This window comes from Dendrobates tinctorius, unplaced genomic scaffold (genome assembly GCF_039654945.1).
Source record: "Dendrobates tinctorius isolate UK_male_01 unplaced genomic scaffold, ASM3965494v1 ptg000423l, whole genome shotgun sequence".
NCBI classification, from domain to species: Eukaryota; Metazoa; Chordata; class Amphibia; order Anura; family Dendrobatidae; genus Dendrobates; species Dendrobates tinctorius.
The window spans coordinates 388,075-407,970 of record NW_027362087.1 but is presented as its reverse complement, the minus strand read 5'-3'; the positions used below and the strand labels follow the sequence as shown (position 1 = coordinate 407,970).

Here is a 19,896-nt window from a genome sequence, read left to right as displayed (position 1 = left end):
CACGTGTTGGAACTGCTGCAAGGCCAACCGTATTGCTCGAATCTCCAACAGATTGATAGGGAGACGAGCTTCCTGAGGCGACCACTGCCCCTGTGCCGTGTGGTGGCGGAAGATTGCCCCCCAACCGGAGAGACTCGCATCGGTCGTGATCACTAAACAATGATCCGGAGGAAAGGGCTTTCCCTGCAGAAGCGACCGATCGCGTGTCCACCATTGAAGAGTCTGTCGGACCTGAGAGGACAACCTGCACGGGTGATCGAGTGAGAACGGGCTCCTGTCCCAAGCCGCTAACAGGGCATGCTGCAGGGGGCGGAGATGAAACTGAGAAAACGGGATTGCTTCCATCGCTGCCACCATCCTGCCCAGGACCCCCATCCCGAATCGGATAGTATGGAGGCCTGGCTGTTGAAGTCTTTGAGCTCCCTGTCGGAGTGCCCGAGCCTTGTCCTGAGGGAGAATTACCAATCCCTGGGAGGTATCGAATATCATCCCTAGGAAAACAATCCTCTGGGCCGGTGTGAGGAATGATTTCTTCCTGTTGATCATCCATCCTAGACAAGACAAGGTATCCAGTGTGATGGTGACACTCTCCTCGCACGCTGGACGGGACGGGCCCTTTACCAGAAGGTCGTCCAGGTATGGCAACACCACAATGCCCCGGGAATGAAGAGTGGCCATGGCGACCGCCATCACATTCGTGAATATTCTGGGGGCCGTGGCCAAACCGAAAGGCAGAGCCACAAACTGGAAGTGCCGTCCCTCGACCGCAAACCGTAGGAATCTCTGATGCGGGGGAAAAATAGGGATGTGTAAATAAGCATCCTGAACATCGATTGAGGCCAGGTATTCTCCCTTCTCCATGGAGTATATAACCGACCGGAGGGACTCCATGCGAAAATGCCTGACCCTGATGAACCTGTTTAGTAGCTTTAGGTCCAGAACCGGCCTTACCGCTCCATCCTTTTTGGGCACTGCGAACAGGTTGGAATAAAACCCTTGGGTTCTTTCGCTCCTTGGCACCAGAACGATGACCCCTTTGTGCTGCAGCACTTCGATGGCCCCCCGTAATGCCTCTGCCCGAGACCTTGACTTGGGAAGCCGGGAGGGAAAAAATCGTGTTGGCGGACGTTTTATAAACTCTATCTTGTACCCGGAAGATATCAGCTCCGTCACCCATGCGTCGCGTGCCACCGCAGCCCATATGTGACAGAACCGGCGCAGACGACCGCCAATCCTGCTGTCCTCAGGTACCGCACTTCTCGAGTCATTTTGTAGAGGGCCTCTGGGACCTGGCCCCCCTTGATCTGGGCGGACACCCTCACATCCTACCCAGCGGGTTGGTCCTGTAGGTGACCTGACGCTCTTTGTCATGGTTATAGCGCGCAGGAGCGGGGGTACTGGCCGTTGCCGTCCACGTGGGGGCACGAAATGCCCGAAAACGCGCCTGAGGCTGACGAAATGGCGTCCTTGTTTTCTGTTGTGGGAGAAAACTACTTTTACCCCCTGTTGCGTCCGAAATGAGTCTATCCAATTCTTCCCCAAATAGTCGGTTACCCTGAAAGGGCAGGGAAGTCAAGGATTTTTTAGACACCGAATCAGCCCGCCACAGCCTTAACCACAAGGCTCTCCTAATGACGATTGCGTTTGCTGCTGCAAGTGCTGCGCTATTACCTGCATCCAAGGATGCATTAATTAGATAGTCACCCGCCATTGCGATCTGACTTGTTATCTCGGCCACCTCTGCTGGCAACTCTCTATCCTGCAGGATCTCATTTAAAGAGTCCGACCAGGACATCATGGCTTTGGCTACCCATGTTGCCGCAAAGGAAGGGAAGAGCGCTGATCCTGATGCTTCGTACACCGAGCGCGCTAATCCCTCTATGAGCCGATCCGTGGGGTCCTTGATGGCCGAACCACTAGGCACTGATAACAGGGATCTTGAGGCCAGGCGGGATACCGGGGGATCCACCGCCGGAGACTCAGCCCATCTTTTACAGAGCTCTGGCGCAAATGGATATCTTGATCCTAGCGTCTTCTGTCCTGAAAAACGCTTGTCTGGCCGTTCCCGGTGCCGCTGCACTATATCCTCGAACTCAGGATGAGTGCTGAACACTCTCCGCGGCTTCCGGGCCTTTTTAAAAGACACCTTATGCCCTGCGGTTAGGGTGACCTCATCATCAATACCCAGAGTCTGGTTGACAGCCTCAATGAGACTGTCCACCGTCTCCCGGCACCCTGGGGTGTCCAGGTCCAAGGATTCTTCCACATCCTCTACTGAGCTCTGCTCGCTCCCTGAAAGGGGTGACGGCGAGCGTGATGCCACACTCGCAGATGCTGAAGCACCGGAGGGGCCTGGCGACACAGTATGGGTTCTCTTCCTATGTGCCTGCCTAGAGAGAGTGCGGCCCCTGCAGGCCGGCGGCTCATGTGAGGAGGCAGCACCCTCCCAACCAGGCGAGCCGTCATCTCTACCCCTATCCGGGGCCTGAAAGGTCTCAATTGCCTTTGTTAATGATACCATAGACCGAGAGAGGGATACCGCCCACTCTGGGGGTTCCGGACCCCTGGGCTCTGCTGCGAGGGAGGGCTCCTGGGCGCGTTCGGTGTCACAGGTTTCACATAATTTACTGGTCTGCGCTCGTGGGAATCTAACCCCACAGGAAACGCATGCGGCATAGAAGGATGTGTGCGCTTTACCTTTTCCAGACATACTGCTGGAATAGGCCAGAAAGATAAATAGATTTATATATATATATATATATATATATATACCGGTATATATTTTCTTTTTTTTTTTTTTTTTTTAAGGAGGGCGAATGCGGAGGAGAGGGGAGCCCTATATGCCCTAGCGTGGCCTGCAGGCCGGGGTCACACTTACCCCTCTGTAAGTCCTTTCCCTGCTCCTGCCGTGGGAGGCCCCTCCAGCTGCGTTGGTGGCGGTCTCCGGGGACTGCCGCGCTTTGTGCGGTAAGCTGCGCTTCCTGCGGCCTACCCCGGACTGCCGTCGGGGACTCCATTTTATCCGGCGCCCGCCCTGCCAGAAGGGGGTCGGCGCCGGAAGTGACGCCGACGGACGCCGCGCTGAGGGCGGGACTTCCGCCCGCGGACCAGGCCGGAGCCGCGGCCTAACTTACGATACCCCCCGCCCCGGATCCTGTAACGCCGATACCGGGGACGGGGGGCGCCGAAGCGACGCCGCCTAAGACGCAGCCGGAGCGCTGCCGCCCACTTCCGCCCGCGGCCTAGGCCGAAGCCGCGGGCTAAATTAATGGAGCTACCCACCTGGGGTCCAAACGCCGGGCCCCAGCGACGTCCTCTCCTCCACCTCCTGTGCAGCCACTGCCCGCTCTGCCCCAGGTATTGGGGGGGGGGGGGGGGGGTTGGCCTGACTCTGCGCCCAGGGCCCTCCGCACCTGCTAGTCTCCTTCTTGGACGGTGCAGGCACCCTAACTCCGTCTGCCCTGTAGGGGCGAGGAGAGGGACCGTCCGCCGCCGTGCAGCACCGCCGTCAAGCGTTGGTGGAGCAGTGGGGGCGCACAGACTAGTCTTGTGCCCATGTGCAAGCCCATGGTTTCCATACCTAGGGGTGGACAGGGCTAAGTCTGGCATAGTGTCCCACGTCGCGGGAGAGGAGACGTGGAGGGACTCTCGCACGTAGTCGCCCGTTGCTGGTTTGGGGAAATCGGATCCTTTCTATAGGATGCGTTGCCCCTTCTCGTCTTCAAAAAATAACAAACACGAAAAATAGATGTCTGGGGAAAAGTCCCAGAGGTGTCCCTCGGTGCGGGAAAGGATACGCGGAGCGATGCTCAACGCGTGCTCGCCCGTTGATGGTTTGGGGAGATCGGACCCTTTCTATAGGATCCGTCGCCCCTATCTCCTCTTCATAGTGAGAACCGAAAAAGAAACCTAGTCTGGAGAAACCAGACTGCGTGTGCCTCCAAAGACACTAAGCAAAAAACTGGTTTCCGCCCGCTATAGGGGCGAGGGTGTATGCGGTGGAGGAGGAGCTAACTTGTTTTTTGTATGCCTAGTGTCAGCCTCCAGACGGCAGTAGCACACACCCCACAGTCTCTGTGTCCCCCAATGAGACGAAGGAGAAAGAGACTGCACACACACGGGCCGTGGGCAAATCACTTTATCTAACGTAATGAAATACAAGGCAATCTTTTATACAATTTACAACAATATGTAATTCTATGGAGCCCATGTGGCCCCCACCGTCACCTCAGGGTCATACCTTGTTTACAATGTACCCTGAACATGTTGCTGACTATTGAGAACATATAAAATAACAAGTATAGTCTCCTTGAAATAGAGACTAATAGTCTGAAGTGTCATAAGAATAATTCTAGCAATAATAGGCAAAAGGCAATTGAAGTATTAAAGGCAATTAAAGGGATATGAAGGCAAACCTTCTATATCAACAGTGATATCACAGGGGTGTAATAATGACTATACACAGTGATATCAAAGTGGTGTAATAATTGACTATACAGTGATATCACAGAAGTGTAGTAATGACTATACACAGTGATATCACGGGTGGTGTAATGAATATATACAGTGATATCACAGGGGTGTAGTGCTATACACAGTGATATCACAGGGGTGTAATAATGACTATACACAGTGAAATCATGGGTGTAATAATAACTATACAGTGATATCACAGAAGTGTAGTAATAACTATACACAGTGATATCACAGGGGTGATGTAATGAATATATACAATGATATCACAGGGGTGTAATAATGACTATACACAGTAATGTAGGTTTGTGATAATACAGTGCCTTGAAAAATTGTTCATACCTCACAAATTTTTCCACATTTTCATGTTACATCCACAAACTTAAATGTATTTTATTGGGATTTTATGTGATATCATTAAAAGATTCAAATCAGAACGTGTCACCCTAAGTGAGAATAAAAAGGTTATATGATAATAGTAGCATCAAATAACCAAGGGGCAAAATAACAATTAGCCCTCTCAGGACAAAAGGATTTCTGCTTATAAATCGGTGTAAAGCAAGGCGTACTGCTGTAAGCATAGAGGAAATCACGTATGGCTAATTATAATAGAGCACGGATGCCTTAGTTGCATACACATATGATATTTAGAGAAATTATATCACCCACATACACATGCGAGGGCAAAGTAGTGAGAATAAAATGAAACAATCACCAAATCGATTCACAGGTGCGGGAGGAGGAAACCCTGGGTTCAGGATGATCCAATCAGTCATGTTAGAGGAAGCATTGCCCTATAATTCCCTAAAGGACTGGCAACAAAGCTATCCCCAAGACTCCCGCCCTAACAAGGGCGGTCCACAGCTACCCCTGTGCTAAAAAAAAGCCCTGTACTCTCCCTCATAAGTTGTCCCAACGCGTTTCTTCCAAGCTGAATCATCAGTGGTCTATGCTTGTACTAGGAGGTAGGGTGCCGTAGAGGATTGAGTTCCTTCTGCTCCCTATATGCAATCACAGGGAGTGAAGAGGATAGGGCTGTCCTTAAATAAATATTCAAAGCAAGTATTAACGCTTCCCATTGGGCAATCCCATAAATTATGTCTAATGAAGTGTGCACGCATTACATACCGCATTGTTTCCGGTAAATGGAACACACGCCAAACTCTTATGCGGTTCAACTATCCGGATAGGTGTAGAAGGAATACTTCATTGTAATCATGGCGTAAGGATCCGGAAGTGCACCATAACCACATGTTTCCGGTGCGTGAAAAGGGTGCCGAACGCATATCCGGATAGTTAAACCACGTGGGTATAGTAAGATTACCTCACTGGAGGTATCGCGTCATACCATAGAAGAGCTCCTTGACCACGTGTTTCCGGCATATGGAACTCACGCCAGCGCTGTTTCCCAGTGCCTGAGCCGCACCAGACTACGTGATCAGAAGCGCTCCATGATGACGTGTTTCTGGCACATGCAACGCACGCCAGTGCTGTTTCCCGATCCCTGAGATGCATAAGACCACGTGATCAAAGATAGAGGTCGCGTGACCGGTTATTATTATTATTATTTATTTATATAGCACCATTGATTCCATGGTGCTGTACATGAGAAGGGGTTACATACAGATTACAGATATCACTTACAGCAAACAAACTAACAATCACAGACTGATACAGAGGGGAGAGAGGACCCTGCCCTTTCGGGCTTACATGCTACAGGATGGTGGGGAAGGAGACAGTAGGTTGGTGGGTTGCAGCTGTTCCGATGTTGGTTGAGGTGATATCACCGGTAGTGGTGAGAGAGAAGAAGGTAGCGGGGTCATTGCAGGCTGTTGAAGAGGTGGGTTTTCAGGTTCCGTCTGAAGGATCCAAGTGTGGTTGATAGTCGGACTTGTTGGGGCAAAGAATTCCAGAGAATAGGGGCTATTCGGGAGAAGTCTTGGAGGCGGTTGGGTGAGGAGCGAATAAGTGTGGAGGAGAGAAGGTGGTCTTGGGAGGACCGGAGATTACGTGAGGGAACATTGAGAGCAATGTTACAGGCAAAAGTATAAGATCAAACAGTTCATCAATTGTAGCACCAAAGGTGTAATATATAAGGCCACTTGCTCTGATGGGCTAGAACAGAGGTCCCCAACCGTTCTGACCTTGAGAGTCACATACATCTGTGAAAGAGGGTCGCGAGCCACATTCAGCTTCTGCCCCACTCATAATAGTGACAACCAGAGCCCCCATTACCAGTATAATTACAGTCAAAGCTTTTCCACTGAAATCACACCAAGGCAGTATGCCAGGCTTCAGGGTTTCCTATCTAACCCCCATTTAGATCTGTTCTTCTGTTCAGGGCTACACACAAAAGTCACCATCTGGAGATCTGCTCTTAACAGCTGTTTGTGCACCAAGCTGGCAGACAGTCGCAAGCCACACATCATGGACTTGCGAGCCACATGTGGCTCCCGACCCCTGGGCTAGAGTATGTGAGGAAAACAATTAGGGAGTTTAAAAGGAGAGTCGGTGAACATGTGGGTGATGCTGAACATAAAAGAGACACCCCATTTCCCGACATATTAACCACCACCACAATGGCCAAATTAGTAATTTGAAATTTATGGAAATAGGAAAAGTGTCCAAGCCCATAAGGGGAGGCAACTGGGATCAGTTGATTTCACAGCAGGAGGCCAAATGGATCTTCTATGTAAGTACTGTGTCTCCAAATGGTCTTAATGATCAAATTAATTATGCATGTTTTATTTGACTCTACCCTACCTTTTTCTCTTTACATAACCAGTTTTAGTGTCATTCGGACAGGTTATTCATGTGGACCATAAATCCTATCCATTGGGTCATCCTCAAATGGATTAGCATATAATGATATTTCCTACTAATTCATTGGCCAATCCCTTCCATTATAAGTAGCTTTACATGAATTATAGCTACTGGTATTTACCAGTTGTATTTCAATTTTCTGTTTGCTGCTTTCAATACCCCTATGCAGACAATTTTTGCACGGATCATTTTTTGTATTTTTTACAGGACACCTATATAGAAGCAACAAACTTTTGTTAATAACTGCTATTTATTCTGTCCTGTCATTTTTGGTATCCGCAAGTGGTCTGTTAGATAAAATGTGGGGTCTTTGTGCTTGGTTTGAATAACATCATTGTTAGATAACATAGGTTTTAATTGACATACCATTTTTGGCATGTCTTTTTTCTTTTAGACGCAATTGACCAGCACTTTTTATATGTCTTTACTTTACGTTTTGGGTGCCATTGTTTTACATACAGTGCCTTGCAAAAGTATTCGGCTCCCTGGAACTGTTCAACCTTTTCCCATATATCATGCTTCAAACATAAAGATACGAAATGTAAATTTTTGGTGAAGAATCAACAACAAGTGGGACACAATTGTGAAGTTGAATGAAATGTATTGGTTGTTACGTGCTACAGAACCACTCAGCACCCAGAATATGTTGTGCAGTTTTATGTATGTATAATAGGTTCTATGTGAGATGCATGTCCCTAATGCATCAGCCCACAGGCTGCGCCCCTGGGCAGAGGGGACACGATATTCTCCTTTTGTCCGCCCTCCCCCCACCTTTGTAATTCCCACAGTAAACATCGTCAGGCTCCGGCCACCTGCGGCTTTTGTAATGCATGTCTGGCCTGCCGCTTTTCTATTGGCCTGCCCTCTGTATCTGTGTGATATATTCTGTGTCCTGTGAGTAAAGTGTTGTCAGACTGGAAATACATGGAGAAGCAGTGATCTTTTATATGCGCCCATGTAACCAAGGAATTCCAGCCAGCGTCATTCATTCAGACTCCAGCCAACGCAGAGCGGACATCCAAAAACACGGGGTGGTACTGAAAGAGGTACTCCAGCTTGGTAGACCCCGTTACACTGGTGGCAGACAGCGGGATATGATACCCCTTCTACAGGAGGAAAGGAATGAATGGAAAATAACTACCAGAAGTTAAAGAGGGCTACATGTTGACTTACAACAACATGTAAGTCAATACCTGGATAAGAATGAAGTGATCAAACAGAGTCAGCATGGGTTTGTAACTAATAAGTCATGTCAGACTAACTTAATTTCCTTCTATGACGGTATCACTGATTGGGTGGATCAAGGAAATGCTGTAGATATAGTATATCTTGACTTCAGCAAAGCATTTGACAAAGTCTCTCATACAATCCTTATTGAAAAAATGACTAAGTATGGAATGGACAAGGCAACTGTTAGGTGGATTCATAGCTGGCTTAGTGATCGGACCCAAAGAGTGGTCGTAAATGGCTGCACATCCAGTTGGAAGAATGTCTCAAGTGGGGTACCACAGGGCTCTGTCCTGGGCCCTGTATTGTTCAACATCTTTATCAACGATTTAGATGAAGGAATTGAGGGTAAACTGATTAAATTTGCTGATGACACAAAGCTAGGAGGGATAGCTAATACTAGAGAAGAGAGAGAGGATTCAAAAAGATTTAAATAAACTGGAGAAGTGGGCAGTAACTAACAGAATGGTTTTTAACAGGGAGAAATGCAAAGTACTACATCTGGGCAATAAAAATGAAAAAAGCATATATAGAATGGGAGGAATAGGGCTAAGTGACAGCACATGTGAAAAAGACTTGGGTATACTAATAGATCACAGACTGAATTTGAGTCAACAGTGTGATGCAGCAGCAAAAAAGGCAAATGCAGTTCTAGGATGTATTAACAGAAGCATACAGTCTAGATCACGTGAAGTCATTATTTCCCTCTACTCCTCTTTGGTCAGACCTCATCTGGAATATTGTGTCCAGTTTTGGGCACCACATTTTAAAAAAGACATCAACAAACTGGAGCAAGTTCAGAAAAGAGCGACCAGAATGGTGACCGGTCTGCAAACCCTGTCTTATGAGGAAAGGTTGCAGGATTTGGGAATGTTTAGTTTGCAAAAGAGAAGACTGAGAGGAGACTTAATTGCTGTCTACAAATATCTAAAGGGCTGTCACATTGTAGAAGGATCAACTTTATTCTCATTTGCACAAGGAAAGACTAGAAGCAATGGGATGAAACTGAATGGGAGGAGACACAGATTAGATATTAGAAAAAACTTTTTGACAGTTAGAGTGATCAATGAGTGGAACAGGCTGCCACGAGAAGTGGTGAGTTCTCCTTCAATGGATGTCTTCAAACAGAGGCTGGACAGACATCTGACTGGGATGATTTAGCGAATCCTGCTTTGAGCAGGGGGTTGGACCAGATGGCCCAGGAGGTCCCTTCCAACTCTACGATTCTATGATTCTACATTAAAAGATCTGGTGGAAGCCCGAGGGTTGATCGCCAGCAACAAAACAAAAGCGGATTTGATAGCAGCCATCATGGAACACGACAGTGCAGCACCCCCCAATGTGAATGTGGAGGAGACTGAATTCCAGAGGGAGGTAAAGAACAGACTGGCGTTCTATGGCCCAAACCCTGCAGTAGAGATCATACGAGAGGTGATGGCTGATGTGCGTACTGATCTGAAGGAAAAGATGGCCGAGCGGACCAGGATAGAGCTAGCCAAGATGGAGATGGCAGAGCGGACCAAAGTTGAGCTAAGATGGAGATGGCAGAGCGGAGAGAGGAGAGTCAGCGAGCAGGGGGAGCTCTGGCCTTCGACCAGATACCTTCAACAGTAAGCCACAAAAAGATCCAGTATAATGCCTTCCGAGAGTTGGGGGAGGCAGAGGAAGACATTGATGGCTTTCTGCAGGACTTTGAGCGGCAGTGTGCCCTTCATCAAGTGAAGCCGGAGGAACAGGTTCAGATTCTGGCCAGCAAGCTGACAGGCCGGGCAGCGGACGCCTATCGCACGGTACCTGATGAGGACTGTATGGACTATGACCGGATCAAAGAAGTGATCTTGGCCCGGTATGCGCTGACACCAGAGGCCTACCGCCAAAAGTTCCGCGGACTTAGAAAACACGTAACCGATACCCACGCTGAATGGGCCTGTAAATTACGGCGGTCACTGCTACAGTGGGTACAAGGGAGCCAAGCAACCACTAAGGAGGACGTCCTCCAGCTCTTCCTGTAAGAACGATTCTTTAATGGACTAAACCCCGAGACACAGGAATGGCTTCGGGACAGGTGGCGAACGACTCTTGAGGAAGCCGCTCGTCTGGCCGATGAACATCATGATGCCAGGAGGCTGCAGTTGTCCGGATCAAAGGTGGTCACTAGGGGCCCGCCCATGGACCTGGAGGGCCCCAAACCACCGAAGATTGTAGGGGGGCCAGCTAGAAACCCGGCCTACCACAGTCCCCCTGGGGCGCGATGCCACACCTGTCGTCAGCTGGGCCACCTGCAAAGACAATGTCCCAACCGGACTCAGCATACCCAGTGGCCAAAGGCGGGAACAGCTACCTTCAGCCGGGCTGCTGTACACTGCTACCAAGGCGAAGCTGACCCGGCATTGGGGGCTACGACTAACCAAGGGGTGGAAGAGATGGAGGAAGAGCTGCATTAAGTAGACCCCATGCAGGCAGCCCAGGCAGATAATCGACAACAGCTTTGACAGGTCGTGTGGGTTAATGGGAAACGTATGCAGGGGCTAAGAGATTCTGGGGCAACTTTGACCCTTGTGAAGCCTCATCTCGTCCGGGACCAAGAGAAGACGGACCAGACACTGGCAGTCCGTGTAGCAGGGGGAGCTATACATCGACTGCCCACTGCCAGGATTCACCTGAACTGGGGAGTCGGGGATGGCCTTGTTGAGGTCGGCTTGATGGAGGATTTGCCTGCATACGTCTTGCTGGGAAATGACTTGGGGCCCATGTTGTCTGCATTCTCGGTGGCCCCTCTGGCTGAGACCTATCCTGTGACCACCCGGAGACAAGCTCGAGCTGCGGAGGCGGAATCACACTCAGAGGAGGCTCAGGTGAGACATCCCAGCCCTACACTTATTCCCATAGCCAGACACATTTCTTGGGCCACCCCAGATGAATTTAAGAGGGAGTTACTTGAGGATCCTTCATTAGAGGGATATCGTGGGAAGGCACAGGAGGGGAGAGGAGTACTGGAAGGGGAACAGTTTGTATGGAAGCAGGGACTCCTCTACCGGATCACAGAGCCGCACCACACAGGGACAAGCCCCACTATAAAAAAAACAGCTGGTAGTTCCCAAGAAGTATAGGCAGGAGTTACTGCGAATCTCTCATGATATACCCTTGGCCGGGCACTTCGGCGTCAGTCGCACCAGGCATCGTCTGACACAAAACTTATTTTGGCCGGGGGTAACCTATGATGTTCGTCAGTACTGCCAGACCTGTGAGAGTTAGCGCATTGGCAAGAGGGGGGATCGATGCAAGGCCAAATTACGCCCCCTCCCCATTGTGGAGGAACCATTTAGCAGAGTAGCGGTCGATCTGATAGGGCCGTTAGCCAAACCCAGTCCGTCCGGGAAAAGGTATATATTGACATTTGTAGATTATGCCACACGGTATCCAGAGGCGGTTGTGTTACCTAACATACTGGCAGAGACGGTGGCGGCCGCCCTGCTCCAGGTTTTCTCACGGGATGGATTTCCCCGGGAGATTATCTCGGACCAGGGTACCCAGTTTACAGCAGAGGTGACCAACTGTGGAAGCTGTGCGGCGTAAAGTCCATTAGAAGCGCCCCGTACCACCAATGGGTTGTGTGAACGCTTTAACGGGACATTAAAACAGCTCATTGGAACTTCTACCAGGACCTACAGGGACTGGGAGAAATTCTTGCCACACCTCCTGTTTGCCTATCGGGAGTTGCCCCAAGAATCCATGGGGTTCTCCCCGTTCGAGCTGGTATACGGGAGATGGGTAAGGGGACCCCTAGACTTAGTGCTGGAACACTGGGAGGGGGAGGGCCTCATAGAAGGGGTACCTATTGTACCCTATGTGCTGGAATTCCGGGACCGCTTACAGGAGCTGACCCAGGTTGTACGTGAGAACCTGCAGGCGACCCAGCGGCGCCAGCGCGTATGGTACGATCGGAGGGCCAGAGAGCGCACTTTGGAAATAGGGCAGAAGGTCCTGATGTTAGAGCCCACTAAGCAGAATAAGTTTCAAGCTGCATGGCAGGGTCCCTACCAGGTAGTGGGGAAAATAGCTGACACAACCTATAATGTCGCCGATTGTGACGACCCCAGGGTTATCCGCATGTTCCACGTGAATATGCTGAAGCCCTACCGGGAGCGCCCTGAAGAGGTAGTGGCCATCTGTGCACCTGAAGCAGAGGATTTAGCCGGACTTCCCTTGCCGGATGTCTTAGGGGAAAGGACTCAGTTTAAAACATGGGACCAGGTACACTTGGGTGAAGACCTAGGCCCCCGGGAGAGACAGCAGGCGGAGGCATTGTTGAGGCTGCGACAGAGGATGTTTTCCGAGAGACCGGGGTACACTCGACTGGCACAACACAAGGTTGAGACCCAGGATCAGACCCGCCCTACGACAAAACCCCTTCCGCGTCCCTGAGTCTGTACGAGAGGGGATGCGACAAGAGATGCTGCGTTTAGGGGTCATTGAAGAGTCAGTCCCTGGGCATCCCCCGTAGTGTTAGTGCCCAAGAAGGATGGGACTACATGGTTTTGTGTAGACTATCGTAAGCTCAATGAGAAAACAGTGACGGATGCATACCCCATGCCGCGTGTGGATGAGTTGTTAGACCGGCTGGCGGGGGCAAAGTATTTGACCACCATCGATCTATGCAAAGGCTACTGGCAGATTCCCCTTAGTCCTGATGCTATTACCAAGTCGGCATTTGTCACCCCGTTCGGCTTATTCCAGTTTCAAGTTATGCCATTCGGGATGAAGAATGCCCCAGCGACCTTCCAAAGGCTGGCTGACCGGCTTCTGGATGGTCTCCAGGACTATGCTTGTGCCTACCTGGACGACATCGCCATCTACAGTGCGACATGGGAAGAGCATCTAAATCACCTAGAGACAGTATTGGACAGGATCCACCAGGCCGGAATCACCCTGAACCCAAACAAGTGTCACGTGGGCAAAGCAAAGGTTCAGTATTTAGGGCATTGGGTGGGAAGTGGGAAACAGCGACCAGAACCAGCCAAGATTGAGGCCATAGCCAAATGGCCCATCCCACGCACTAAAACCCAGGTCATGGCGTTTCTAGGGAAAGCGGGGTATTGCAGGAAATTCGTTCCCAATTACAGCAGCATAGCCAAGCCCCTCACTGATCTGACCCGTAAGAACCAACCCCGCCAGATAACCTGGACCTCAGAGTGTGAGGAAGCCTTCCGCCAACTAAAGGACGCCCTCACCAATACCCCTGTATTGGCGGCACCCGATCCAACTAAACGTTTCCTGGTTCACACAGACGCTTCTATGTTTGGATTGGGGGCAGTACTGAGCCAAGTCGGGCTGGACGGCCAAGAACACCCGGTAGCTTACCTGAGTCGGAAACTACTGCCCCGTGAAGTAAGCTATGCGGCCATCAAGAAGGAGTGCCTGGCGGTAGTATGGGCACTCAAGAAGTTGCAACCATATTTGTATGGACGACCATTTTCCCTCCTAACGGACCATAATCCCCTAGTCTGGCTTAATCGGGTCTCCGGAGACAACGCCAGATTGCTGCGGTGGAGTTTAGCCCTACAAACCTCTGGACTTCACCATCCACCACAGACCCGGCAAACAGAGAGGTAACGCCGATGGACTAAGTCGACAAACGGAACTTGTACCAACCCCATAAACTTCGCTCATCCCCAAACCGATCCGTTGAGGATCAGACTGTGTATGCCGATCGCGTCGCTGAAAAGGGGGAGCCATGTTACGTGCTACAGAACCACTCAGCACCCAGAATATATTGTGCAGTTATATGTATGTATAATAGGTTCTATGTGAGATGCATGTCCCTAATGCATCAGCCCACAGGCTGCGCCCCTGGGCAGAGGGGACACGATATTCTCCTTTTGTCCGCCCTCCCCCCACCTTTGTAATTTCTACAGTAAACATCGGCAGGCTCCGGCCACCTGCGGCTTTTGTAATGCATGTCTGGCCTGCCGCTTTTCTATTGGCCTGCCCTCTGTATCTGTGTGATATATTCTGTGTCCTGTGAGTAAAGTGTTGTCAGACTGGAAATACGTGGAGAAGCAGTGATCTTTTATATGCGCCCATGTAACCAAGGAATTCCAGCCAGCGTCATTCATTCAGACTCCAGCCAACGCAGAGCGGACATCCGAAAACACGGGGTGGTACTGAAAGAGGTACTCCAGCTTGGTAGACCCCATTACATTGGTTATTTTAAATTTTTGTGGAAATTCAAAAACTGAAAAGTGAGGCGTGCAATATTATTCGGCCCCTTTACTTTCAGTGCAGCAAACTCACTCCAGAAGTTCATTGTGGATCTCTGAATGATCCAATGTTGTCCTAAATGACTAATGATGATAAATATAATCCACCTGTGTGTAATCAAAGTCTCCGTATAAATGCACCTGCTCTGTGATAGTCTCATGGTTCTGTTTGAAGCACAGAGAGCATCATGAGGACCAAGGAACACAACAGGCAGGTCCGTGATACTGTTGTGGAGATGTTTAAAGCTGGATTTGGATACAAAATGATTTACAAAACTTTAAACATCCCAAGGAGCACAGTTCAAGCAATCATATTGAAATGGAAGGAGTATCATACCACTGCAAATCTACCAAGACCCGGCCGTCCCTTTAAACTTTCATCTCAAACATGGAGAAGACTGATCAGAGATGCAGCCAAGAGGCCCATGATCACTCTGGATGAACTGCAGAGATCTACAGCTGAGGTGGGACAGTCTATCCATAGGACATCAATCAGTTTGGCCATTTGGCCTTTATGGAAGAGTGGCAAGAAGAAAGAAATTTCTCAAAGATACCATAAAAAGTGTTGTTTAAAGTTTGCACCAAGCCACCTGGGAGACACGCCAAATATGTGGAAGAAGGTGCTCTGGTCAGATGAAACCAAAATCAAACTTTTTGGCAACAATGCCAAACGATATGTTTGGCGTAAAGGCAGCACAGCTCATCACCCTGATCACACCATGCCCACTGTCAAACATGGTGGTGGCAGCATCATGGTTTGGGGCTGCTTTTCTTCAGCAGGGACAGGGAAGATGGTTAAAATTGATGGGAAGATGGATGGAGCCAAATACAGGACCATTCTTGAAGAAAACCTGTTGGAGTCTGCAAAAGACCTGAGACTGGGACGGAGATTTGTCTTTCAACAAGACAATGATCCCAAACATAAAGCAAAATCTACAATGGAATGGTTCACAAATAAACGTATCCAGGTGTTAGAATGGCCAAGTCACAGTCCAGACCTGAATCCAATCGGGAATCTGTAGAAAGAGCTGAAAACTGCTGTTCGCAAACGATCTCCATCCAACCTCACTGAGCTCGAGCCGTTTGCCAAGGAAGAATGGGCGAGAATTTCAGTCTCTCGATGTACAAAACTGATAGAGACAAACCCCAAGTGACTGCAGCTGTAATCGCAGCAAAATGTGGCACAACAAAGTATTAAGTTACAGGGGCCAAATAATATTGCACGCCCCACTTTTCAGTTTTTGTATTTCCACAAAAATGTAAAATAACCAATAAATTTCGTTCAACTTCACAATTGTGCCCCATTTGTTGTTGATTCTTCACCAAAAATTTACATTTGGTATCTTTATGTTTGAAGCCTGATATGTGGGAAAAGGTTGAAAAGTTCCAGAGGGCCGAATACTTTTGCAACACACTGTACTTGCATTTTTGTTACTCATATCTGATTTTGGAGTTTATCCCATTACTGACATAGCACTAGCTTGCAAACATGCGTTTTTTGTGCTCTGTCACATATGACATTAAGCAGTGATTCTACATTGATTAATATATATTTGTCATTGTGACATACAGTACTAACTCTCGTGCGCCGCTTAGTTTGCATAGTAGGGATCTTGCTCCGTTGAGGACTTCTATGCACATGCGCTGTATTACCGGTCACGCGACCTCTATCTTTGATCACGTGGTCTTATGCGTCTCAGGGACCGGGAATCAGCGCTGGCGTGCGTTGTATGTGCCGGAAACAGGTGATCATGGAGCGCTTCTGATTACGTAGTCTGGTGCGGCTCAGGCACTGGGAAACAGCGCTGGTGTGCATTCCATTAGCCGGAAACACGTGGTCAAGGAGCTCTTCCGAGGTATGACGTGATACCTCCAATGAGGTAATCTTACTATACCCACGTGGTTTAACTACCTGGATATGCGTTCGGCACCCTTTTCACGCACCGGAAACACGTGGTTATAGTGCACTTCCGGATCCTTACGCCATGATTACAATGAAGTATTCCTTCTACACTTATGCGATTCAACTATCCGGATAGGAGTTTGGCGTGTGTTCAATTTACCGGAAACACTGCGGTATGTAATGCGTGCACACTTCATTAGACATAATTTATGGGATTGCCCAATGGGAAGCGTTAATACTTGCTTTGAATATTTATTTAAGGACAGTCCTATCCTCTTCACTCCCTGTGATTGCATATAGGGAGCGGAAGGAACTCAATCCTCTACGGCACCCTACCTCCTAGTACAAGCATAGTCCCCTGATGGTTCAGCTTGGAGGAAACGCATTGGGTCAACTTATGAGGGAGAGTGCAGGGCTTTTTTAGCACAGGGGTAGCTGTGGACCGCCCTTGTTAGGGCGGGAGTCTTGGGGATAGCTTTGTTGCCAGTCCTTTAGGGAATTATAGGGCAATGCTTCCTCTAACATGACTGATTGGATCATCCTGAACCCAGGGTTTCCTCCTCCCGCACCTGTGAATCGATTTGGTGATTGTTTCATTTTATTCTCACTACTTTGCCCTCGCAGGTGTATGTGGGTGATATAATTTCTCTAAATATCATATGTGTATGCAACTAAGGCATCCGTGCTCTATTATAATTAGCCATATGTGATTTCCTCTATGCTTACAGCAGGACGCCTTGCTTTACACCGATTTGTAAGCAGAAATCCTTTTGTCCTGAGAGGGCTAATTGTAATTTTGCCCCTTGGTTATTTGATCTTACCATTATCGTATAGCCTTTTTATTCTCACTTAGGGTGACACGTTCTGACTTGAATCTTTTAATGATATATTAAAGGTTACGTCTTAATTCTCGTTTTGCTGTAAACCATATCAATTTTGATGAGATTTTTGTATTCATTGTTGTTACCAGTTTTTGCTTTTTCTTGATTTTATGTGATACCAGCACAAAGTTGCAACTATTTGGATTGTGTAAAGGACATACTGCAAATAAAAGGGGAATTGGTCACTCAGGAATTTAGTTAGGTGTATCAGATTACAGGGGGCTAAATTAAAATGCACATTACAATTTTCAGATTTATAATTTTAAAATATGGCCATTTTGTATCAACCAGTGCACATGTTCTGTACAGACAAGAACCTTTCCTAATAATGTGTGCCTAGAAAATCCAGGCCCAAAATGTGCTTTAATTGGCAAAAAATAGAAGGGTTTTACACCAATGTTGCCTAATCTCTTTATTACCAATTATTGCAATTATAGTTTCAAGCAAAGCAATTGCAGAACAAGAATCATAATATGTTCATCTGAATCATGAAATCCATTTTATAATTTTTAACCCTAACAGGAAAACCCAGTAGCAACTCTGAGGGAGATGTCATGTTATCACTGAGCTTTTATAAAGCAGAAGAAGACGATACCAAGCAGCACTCTCCAGGGGAAAACCTCATCCCCCTGAATGAGCATCCAGCATTTGACACTACAGATCTGCCATATATTCCTGACGCACCTTCTCCTGACCGATCGCAGATTGTTACTTCAAGCACAAGTAAAAGATTTCAGCTGGGAAAACGTGAAAAGAACCACCGTACACAGCGTTCCAGTCTCCTTACAAACAAAAGAAGTCACACAGTAAAGAAGACATATAAATGCCTTGAGTGTGGTCGATGTTTTCCCCAGAAATCAAATCTAGTAACACATGGGAGAACTCACACAGGAGAGAAGCCATTTCCATGCTCAGAATGTGGGAAATATTTTACTCATAAATCAAGTCTGGTTGTACACAAGTTTATTCATACAGGAGAGAGACCATTTTCATGTTCAGAATGTGAGAAGTGTTTTACACATAAATCAAGTCTGATAAAGCATGAGAGAAGTCACAGAGGAGAGAAGCCATTTCCATGTTCACTTTGTGGGAAATGCTTTACTCGTAGATCAGGTCTAAATCAGCATGAGAAAAGGCACAAAGGAGAGAAGCCGTATTCATGTTCAGAATGTGGGAAATGTTTTACAGATAAATCAAATTTTGTTACACATCAGAGAATTCACACAGGAGAGAAACCATTTATATGTTCAGAATGTGGGAAACGCTTTACAAATAAAGCACATCTTGTTCTACATGAGAGAAGTCACACAGGGGAGAAGCCATATTCATGCCCTGAATGTGGGAAATGTTATAAAGATAAATCACGTCTTGTTAAACATGAGCGAACTCATACAGGAGAGAAGCCGTATTCATGTTCAGAATGTGTAAGCTGCTTTACTTATAAATCGGGTCTTGTTAGACATCAGAGAACTCACACAGGAGAGGGGTTTTAATTTTTATGTGGATAATCCTAATGTTAAATTCTGCATTCGAGTCAGTGAGTGCTACCTAGTGGAAGGATATCCAAATCCACAATGTATGTTAGAGAAATTCATGACACTCTGAAGTATTCTGATGCAAATTAAAGGATTTTATTGTTCTATCACGATGCCAGTCATTGTTTTCATATGCAGAATACTGCGATACTCAAATATTTCATAAGATTTTAGCCTCACGAGGGACTAAGGCTAGTTTCACACTAGCGTTTTTTTTTGCGCTGCGCCTTGTGCGCATACCAAATGCATGCAAAAAACGCATCATGTGTTTTGCATGCGTTTGCTGTTTTTTTTGCGCATGCGATTTAACCAGTTTGTCACCATGTTAACTCAAACAACGCATGCGATTTTAAAGCGTGCATTCCCATAGACTAATGCTGTTTTTTTGCGCATTCCGTGCGGTAACGTGCGCATGCGTTTTTTTGAGACAGGTCGGACGGACCAAAAATGCAATAGGTTGCGTCCGGCGCACACTACAAAAACGCATGCGCACGAAAACGCATACGAACGCGTGCATGCACTAGACCATGTGCACCCATGTTAAATATAGGGGAGCAATGCACATGCGCACAATAGCGCACGAGGCGCAGCGCTAAAAAACGCAAGTGTGAAACCAGCCTTAGTCATTCAAATTGCTATCAGGTAAATATCAATATTGGATTGAAGGAGGCTCACATGGTACCAATATTTAAGAAAGGTAAGAAGGTGGATCCAGGCAACTACCGTCTGGTAAGCCTAATATCAGTAGTGTGACATATATGAAGGTATTATAAGAGATGACTGCAGAAAATATA

The 19,896-nt window shown here is 47.9% G+C and overlaps 1 protein-coding gene across 1 annotated transcript in view; it reads left to right on the top strand.

Annotated features, from left to right (window-relative positions):
* The window catches only part of LOC141076751 (uncharacterized), a 29,160-nt gene extending 9,951 nt beyond the window's left edge, over positions 1–19,209 (top strand). The window contains exon 2 of the mRNA XM_073564039.1: positions 18,090–19,209. Within this exon, the coding sequence (XP_073420140.1) occupies positions 18,090–19,060 (971 nt within the window). The 3' untranslated portion in view covers positions 19,061–19,209. The remainder of the gene's footprint in view (positions 1–18,089) is intronic.
* Positions 19,210–19,896: the final 687 nt, after the last annotated feature.